The sequence below is a fragment of the Oncorhynchus tshawytscha genome, linkage group LG30, assembly GCF_018296145.1.
Source record: "Oncorhynchus tshawytscha isolate Ot180627B linkage group LG30, Otsh_v2.0, whole genome shotgun sequence".
Lineage (NCBI taxonomy): Eukaryota > Metazoa > Chordata > Actinopteri > Salmoniformes > Salmonidae > Oncorhynchus > Oncorhynchus tshawytscha.
Genome location: NC_056458.1, coordinates 26935638 through 26944246, shown reverse-complemented (window position 1 = coordinate 26944246; position 8609 = coordinate 26935638). Strand labels below are relative to the sequence as shown.

Genomic DNA, 8609 nt, shown 5'->3' with positions numbered 1-8609 from the left:
GTAGATTATATAATTGTTGTTATTGATTTTAATGGTGAAAATAAACTGAACCATAGATTGATTGGCACTCAATATTAGTAAATGTTCACCATCAGGATGCACAAAACCTAAGCTTGTGACAACAACCTAAGCTATTTTCACTTAAGACCACCGCGTGGAATGTCGATAAAAAATATTTTTTAACGGGGAGTAATATACGCACTTTCATTACATCAACCGCGCTAGGTGACCAATAGATGAATTTGTCCCATGATTGAATTCCCATCTTGTAATTTCTGCGTAAAGCCAGTAAGAAAAAGTCATTTGAGAATTAGTTTTTTTAGGCGGGGCGACACAAGCTCGTCACTTAATTCCCGCCCCGTTATTGAAGAGGCAGAGTGCGAGCACAGAAAAAGATAATGCACTCAAGCGATTGAGGGAGAGGAAGACAGGCAGAGCTGGACAACTTGACTATTTTTAAACGAGACAGTATCCCTCCGTGCTGTGCGCTTGTGTGGTTACAAACAGGAGCCTACTAACATGGGATTCTGAATTGCCTGTCAACTAAAAATCTATTCGGGAAAATAAGGACATTACCGAGGATTATTACGGCAAATAACGGTTCAACTCAACTGCCTGGTTTGATATTTTAATATGCGTACTACCAGTGGTATATTATAGACTCATTGTTTTCCATTCTAACTTTCACAGCATTGTTGCCTTCAATTTGGTAAACATGTGAAGCGTATCGTGCTTTAAAAAAACCGACTGGATTTGGAACTGTAACAACAAGCACATTTTTATCCCCCTTTGTAATTCGCATACTGTTCACAGGAAAAACGTTTTGCGGAGTTTGACCATAGGAGATAACTTTAATACTGATTAAAGTTATCTCGCCAACTTGGATATGCTACAATGCTTTCATCAGATTTGACAGTGGGGAAATTTACACGTTGGGCACCAGTTTTTTTCCTCCAAGCAATTTTTCTCATGGGATGAAATATTTAACTTCTATTTTCTGTTTTAATACGTTAAGCATTTCGTGATACATACACTTTCCTGATATCACCATGGATGTTTTTCATTTGAGGATTGCCATTTTAATGTGGTGCCAACTTGTTATTGTTGCATCCAGCTTGGAGATCGGAGCCTATGATCTAGAGAGAGGCAGACTTGCAAAATGTGAACCCATCACCATCCCCATGTGCCAGGGCATTGGCTACAATATGACAAGAATGCCCAACTTCATGAAATATGCAAGCCAAGCAGAGGCCAGCATCAAACTGAATGAGTTTTCCCCTCTCGTGGAATATGGCTGTGACATTCACCTGCGCTTTTTCCTCTGCTCCCTCTACGTCCCCATGTGCACTGACAAAGTGTCCACCACCATTCCTGCCTGCCGACCAATGTGTGAGCAGGCCAGGCAGAAGTGCTCTCCCATCATGGAGAAGTTCAGCTTCGGCTGGCCTGACTCACTGGACTGCTCCAAGCTTCCCACTAAAAATGACCCCAACTCCCTCTGCATGGAGGCGCCTGAGAATGACACAAAGCAGGAGACCAAGAAGGGGGAGGGCATGCTCCCGGTGCCCCCCAGACCCAGGCAGCCCAGCTCAGGTACCAGCGGGCGCTCTGGCACCAGCCTGGGCTCCTGCGAGAACCCGGAGAAGTTCCAGTACGTGGAGAAGAGCCAGTCGTGCGCCCCACGCTGCTCCTCTGCAGTAGACGTGTTCTGGTCAAAGAAGGACAAGGACTTTGCCTTCATCTGGATGGCGGTGTGGTCCACACTCTGCTTTGTCTCCACCGCCTTCACCGTCCTCACCTTCCTGCTGGACCCGCAGCGCTTCCAGTACCCGGAGCGGCCCATCATCTTCCTCTCCATGTGCTACAATGTCTACTCGGTGGCCTTCGTCATCCGCTCGGTGGCCGGGGCCGAGAACATCGCCTGTGACCGGGAGAATGGCGAGCTCTACATCATCCAGGAGGGGCTGGAGTCCACGGGCTGCACCATCGTATTCCTCATCCTTTACTACTTTGGTATGGCCTCATCCATCTGGTGGGTCATCCTCACCCTCACCTGGTTCCTGGCCGCTGGTAAGAAGTGGGGCCACGAGGCCATCGAGGCCCACAGCAGCTACTTCCACATGGCCGCCTGGGGCATCCCAGCCATGAAGACCATAGTCATCCTCACCATGAGGAAGGTGGCCGGGGACGAGCTGACGGGGTTGTGCTACGTAGGCAGCATGGATGTCAACGCCCTGACTGGCTTCGTGCTCATCCCTCTGTCCTGCTACCTGGTCATTGGCACCTCCTTCATCCTCACGGGCTTCGTAGCACTCTTCCACATCCGCAAGATAATGAAGACAGGCGGCACTAACACGGAGAAGCTGGAGAAGCTGATGGTGAAGATCGGTGTGTTCTCCATCCTGTACACGGTGCCCGCCACCTGCGTCATCATATGCTACTTCTATGAGAGGCTCAACATGGACTACTGGAAGTTCCGGGTTCTGGAAAGCAAGTGTGTTTCATTGCCTGGACGCCGGAACGAGGACTGCTCCCTGGAGGAGTCGGTGCCCACCGTGGCGGTGTTCATGCTGAAGATCTTTATGTCTCTGGTGGTGGGCATCACCAGCGGTGTGTGGGTGTGGAGCTCCAAGACCCTGCAGACCTGGCAGGGTCTGTGCAACAGGAAGCTGGCGGTGCGGACTAGCAGGAAGCCCTGTGGCAGCGTCAGCTGCAGCAGTTCCCACTGCCACTATAAGGCCCCAGCCGTGGTGCTCCACATGTCCAAAACAGACTCTTACATAGAGAGCCCAACACACGTCTGACACTTCAAGTAACGTTTCTCAAAGTGTTTTGTAAAGACAATGCCAAAGAGAAAGGAGGCTATTTTGTTATGTGATCATTTGAAAAGCTCAGGTTGGACTGCATCTGATGTTCGTTGAGTAGCAATACCTGAAAGTGACAGTGTTTGTGCTGTCGTTTGGGGACATTATCCAAATTGTTTGCAGTTAAACCACACAGTTTGGTGCAAAATCAGATAAGCTTCTAAAGGGAACATTTATTGTATAGCATGCCATACAATTGGTTGTTTCTGCTTAACTAACTGAACATGAATGCAAAAGAGAACTGGCATGGATGTATCAATATTTGGTTTATGCTCCCCTCCCTGTAAGTTTATTTATTGTGTTGTATATTTAATTGCAAGTTCTTCATGGTGTTTCATAAGTTTTTGTATATTGTATGTAAGTGCACGTACTAAAGAGTTATGAGATGAATATAGGGTCTGTTGAGATGTACAAGTGCCTTTTGAAAATTTATATTTTTTTGAAAAATTGACGTTAATAAAACATATTTATATATTTTCACTGATGACTTTACTCTCTCCATTACTTTACAACATATGTCAACTTGTTAGGGGTAGTTGTCATAAACATGAGCAAAGCAAAGACATTCTACAATAGTATAAAAATGTTTTGGTTTAAATAACTGCTTTGAAAATATTCATTTTGCAAAAAAACATTTTGATTTAGATTTGCTACAGTGCCTCTTCAAATTGACAAGCTCTACAGTGGTCATTTTTTTGAGGTAATAATGATCTAAGATGCAAGAATATATTGTATGAATAAAATAAATATATCATTAGTTTGGGTGACGTTCCTACATTTATTCATTTTTGTTTATTTTTCAGTAGACTTTGATGACCTTGTGGACCCACCTACAGTATGAAGCTCTCACTGGCAAAACTAGTCATATTTTCCCAAGTGACATCAGCTGTTCATTTTATATGCCCTTTCATGTATAACTCTGTCCTTGCATTGCATCAGTGTTCTGTCACATTTGTGGAATACAAAATGCTTGAGTAAAATGCGAACAAAAAGCTGTGTGTTCCACACAGTTAAGCCTTGTACCAAATTTGTTGTCGGTTGACAAAAGCGTTAATATTTTTTTTAACCTGCAGCCTCAGTTGAGGTGGAAAACAGTCAGCGCCTCCAGGCCTCTGCCTGCCTGTGTTTGTGAAGCTATGCTGAACTTTCTGTTTTCCAATGAAACATCATCTCCAGCAAAAAATAACTTACATGGGGTGACAGCATTCCATGGTGCGGGAAAGAGAGAGACAGAGTTTTAACGATGTCATGACACTGCCTTTAAGGACATTTTTCTCTGTGTTTCCCAAATATAACACACAGGCAGTTAAAATGTCACGCTTTTCAAAAGTTCAGCCTTTATAAAGCTAAAGAATACATGGCATTATCCTTGTTGAATAGGTACAGTATAGCAGATGTCTGCTACTCTGCTGCAGACCCATTTATACCTCATCATTTCACATTAGGCCTTAACAATGATGATATTTACATTTTGGGCTGGTCCAGCCCACCAGCCTATCCTTAAATAGGGACATTACGTTTTTATCATCCTCTCTTCCCTGTTGCTGGTGCCTGCGTCCTGCCTGCGCAGACATTGTCCATGGCTTGTCAGCACGTCTCCCCGTGGAGCTGAAACCACTGTTACATTTCACCATAAAAAGCTGGGTTTGTCTTGGAGCTGCACATTGGGACCCCTCTGTGGTATGTAAACCACATGTACCAGTCACAATAAAGCGAAATGAATGTGTGCCAGCTTTCAAGTTTCTAAATGGGTGACATGCATAAACACTTCCCAGCTAGCACAAAATGTTCTGAGAACCATATGTTTCTTAGAGCTTGGTAAGAGCATGGTACACATGTGGATTTCCCAGCAGCTCCATCAAGCATCGCATGGATCTTGAAATCGGCAGCAACAGCAACCATTCATGAAGTAAGTGTCTAGATGGATAGTTATGTTCAATTATAAGTGAAGAACATGCTATTCATGGGTTGGATGCTTCGTCACAATATTGTTTTGAATGTTCTTGTGAGGTCTGATGCCTGAATGAATGTTCTACTAGTTACTCAATGGCATTCTCTGAGTCACCATGCACTGATGAAGATTTAGTTTAAAGTGCATTATAGTGACTTGGAAAAACTATGACATTTCTAAAGGAGGCAAATCATTAGTAGGACAACCTTTTGTCATTACTGTGATGTCACCAATTTGACTTTAGATGGCGAATCATTTTAGCTAGCTAGCTAAGATTGAGGGACAGAACTGGATCTTAGCTAGCTAAAGATATTATTGCAAACTTTTCTAGTTATGACAATTGCTATCTCTCTAAAGTAAATTTGATGACATGATAATGATGGCAAAGTTATCTCCTACTAATTGCTTGCCTACTTTAGCAATGTCATCATATTTCCAGGCCAACTATAGTGTATCCTCAAATAATGATAACTAGATTGCTAGCTACCAATGGTAGCTAGCCTGTTGACTGTTGTTAAAGCTGCAGTCAGTCATTCACCCAAAACGGACCAAGGTATCCTTCTTGATTTAGCATGTGTATTGTGTTTTCTTTGATGACTGTACAAAATAAAATGCTCAAATTGACAATTTAAGGAGTATTTGTCATTAGGTATTAGAGCTAAAACAAGTGGTGCAGTGGACTAATCTCAGTGCAAGAGGCGTCACTACAGTCCCTGGTTTGAATCCAGGCTGTATCACATCCGGCCATGATTGGGAGTCCCATAGGGCGGAGCACAATTGGCCCAGCGTCGTCTGGGTTTGGCTGGGGTAGGCCGTCATTGTAAATAAGAATTTGTTCTTAACTGACATGCCAAGTTAAATAAAGGTAAAAAAATGTTTTTAAAATAAAAATACAGGAGTGTGATTGGATTTGTAGTTACTAGCCTTCCAGCCAGAAAAAGAAAGAGGGTAGCTCTTATTATTAGCTAGCGAGATATCTCATTAGGTGTATATTTATCTGATATGATTCCTAAAAAATAGTAATCCTTCTGGATGTTGAATGCAATAATGAATGTATAACCCTTATGATAGATCATATGACTTATGAAAGCTCAGGCTGGATGTCTAGCTGGTTTGACTTTGCTACAGGCATACATTGTCATATTATTTCAGTTATGAACTATCAGATATTAAATTATGTTACATATTTTCAAATGTGAGAGTGAAAACTAGGATTATATGCCAACAGGTTGATAACTTGTAGCTCCACAAGTCCCTTTCTTTCATGATCCCCTTTCTTATGTGCTAAAGGGTCATCGCTGAGAAATGCAGGATGAGGACCATGAGGTCATGGACTTAAGAGGAAGATGCTACTAGGAGCTACTTGGTGAAGACTAGGATGAAGAGTATGAGACACACACAGACAGGACAGACAGGTAAACATCGACTGGCAGAGAAGCAGCTGAATTGGTTCCCTCCTAACCCTCCTAGGTTTATGCTGGTGGTGGTTGCTGTACATACCAAGCTGTTGGTGCAGGTTGTAGAAAAGCTATAGCCTGGTCCCAGATCTGTTTATGCTGTCTTTCCAACTTCTAATGTATGATGGTTGTCATGTTGTGTTACCATAGCAGTTGGCTTGGCTATACATAGGAGTTGGCTATATAGCACAAACAGATCAAAGACAAAGCTAACATTTGGCTGATTGTCAGAACAGAAATAGTGAAACGTCAATGTACTTGAGGACTACTCTATAAATTATTGGCTTTGTTACAGGAAAGATAGAAATGAGAATATGATGTGGTTTGCTTGTGTGGCACCCATAGCCGCTGGAAGTACACTTTGGACACTGTGTTAACAACCCTCCAGGCAAGCTTCAATGCCATACAACTCTCCTTCCGTGGCCTCCAATTGCTCTTAAATACAAGTAAAACTAAATGCATGCTCTTCAACCGATCGCTACCTGTACCTACCCGCCTGTCCAACATCACTACTCTGGACGGCTCTGACTTAGAATACGTGGACAACTACAAATACTTAGGTGTCTGGTTAGACTGTAAACTCTCCTTCCAGACCCATATCAAACATCTCCAATCCAAAGTTAAATCTAGAATTGGCTTCCTATTTCGCAACAAAGCATCCTTCACTCATGCTGCCAAACATACCCTTGTAAAACTGACCATCCTACCAATCCTCGACTTTGGCGATGTCATTTACAAAATAGCCTCCAATACCCTACTCAACAAATTGGATGCAGTCTATCACAGTGCAATCCATTTTGTCACCAAAGCCCCATATACTACCCACCATTGCGACCTGTACGCTCTCGTTGGCTGGCCCTCACTTCATACTCGTCGCCAAACCCACTGGCTCCATGTCATCTACAAGACCCTGCTAGGTAAAGTCCCCCCTTATCTCAGCTCGCTGGTCACCATAGCATCTCCCACCTGTAGCACACGCTCCAGCAGGTATATCTCTCTAGTCACCCCCAAAACCAATTCTTTCTTTGGCCGCCTCTCCTTCCAGTTCTCTGCTGCCAATGACTGGAACGAACTACAAAAATCTCTGAAACTGGAAACACTTATCTCCCTCACTAGCTTTAAGCACCAACTGTCAGAGCAGCTCACAGATTACTGCACCTGTACATAGCCCACCTATAATTTAGCCCAAACAACTACCTCTTTCCCAACTGTATTTAATTAATTTATTTATTTTGCTTCTTTGCACCCCATTATTTTTATTTCTACTTTGCACATTCTTCCATTGCAAAACTACCATTCCAGTGTTTTACTTGCTATATTGTATTTACTTTGCCACCATGGCCTTTTTTGCCTTTACCTCCCTTCTCACCTCATTTGCTCACATTGTATATAGACTTGTTTATACTGTATTATTGACTGTATGTTTGTTTTACTCCATGTGTAACTCTGTGTCGTTGTATCTGTCGAACTGCTTTGCTTTATCTTGGCCAGGTCGCAATTGTAAATGAGAACTTGTTCTCAACTTGCCTACCTGGTTAAATAAAGGTGAAATAAATAAAAAATAAATAAAAAAGTAGGGGTGCTGAGGGTACTCCAGCACCTGATAAACCACAATTAAAAAAGAAAATAATTATGAAGAAAGTAGAATTCCATCAAATTAGTGCACTAGAGCTTTAGCATTTATTACTCCTGTATGAGGGGATGAAAATACTCATCAGCAGAGCGGGGAGTCTGGTTGCTTTATTTATATGAGTGTTTAGTCATTAGAAACATTTAAACAAGTTATAACCTCCAATATAGCCACAAAGTATTTTTGCAAAATGGTGAAACAGACTTTGTGATGATACTGAAGATTATACTATTGACCATTGTCACGTCTACTCCCGCTCCTGCGCTTGACGTCGCAGGTCTACTAACCACCGGTCCTGACAACCAATCATTACTCACACCTGGAAACCATCATTACGCACACCTGCACCCCATCATTAGGCAAGCCTGGACTTCATCACTACCCTGATTACTTCCCTTTCATTTAGAACTCTGTTGTATACCAATCAGGCAGTATTGTTTCCGTTTTCATGTTGCGACACAATGCCTGTTTGTGTAGTAACGCTATGCTTGTTCCAATTAAACTCACTGATTGCACCTGCTTATTCGTTACACTAAGTATACTTAGAATTGCTAACTGTGCAATGAATAGACGGCAGACAGGGTGTAGGCCAGGATGGTCCACCATGCAAACAGGCTGTTCTGGTTCTGCATCTTCTGACTTTCATGAACTAACAATTGCACTTGACCCCCACTAGCTCTGACTTTGCTAAAATATACTTTATTGGG

General features: G+C 42.8%; 1 protein-coding gene across 1 annotated transcript; it reads left to right on the top strand.

The window, feature by feature from the left end:
- Positions 1–390: 390 nt before the first annotated feature.
- Positions 391–3348, top strand: LOC112228477 (frizzled-9). The gene has a single exon (XM_024393835.2). It carries the CDS (start codon positions 1050–1052, stop codon positions 2802–2804), a length of 1755 nt encoding a protein of 584 aa, XP_024249603.1. The 5' UTR covers positions 391–1049; the 3' UTR covers positions 2805–3348.
- The last annotated feature ends 5261 nt before the right edge of the window (positions 3349–8609 follow it).

Coding starts and splice junctions, on each gene's coding strand:
- LOC112228477 (XM_024393835.2), top strand. CDS start 1,050: ATGGATGTTTTTCATTTGAGGATTGCCATTTTAATGTGGTGCCAACTT.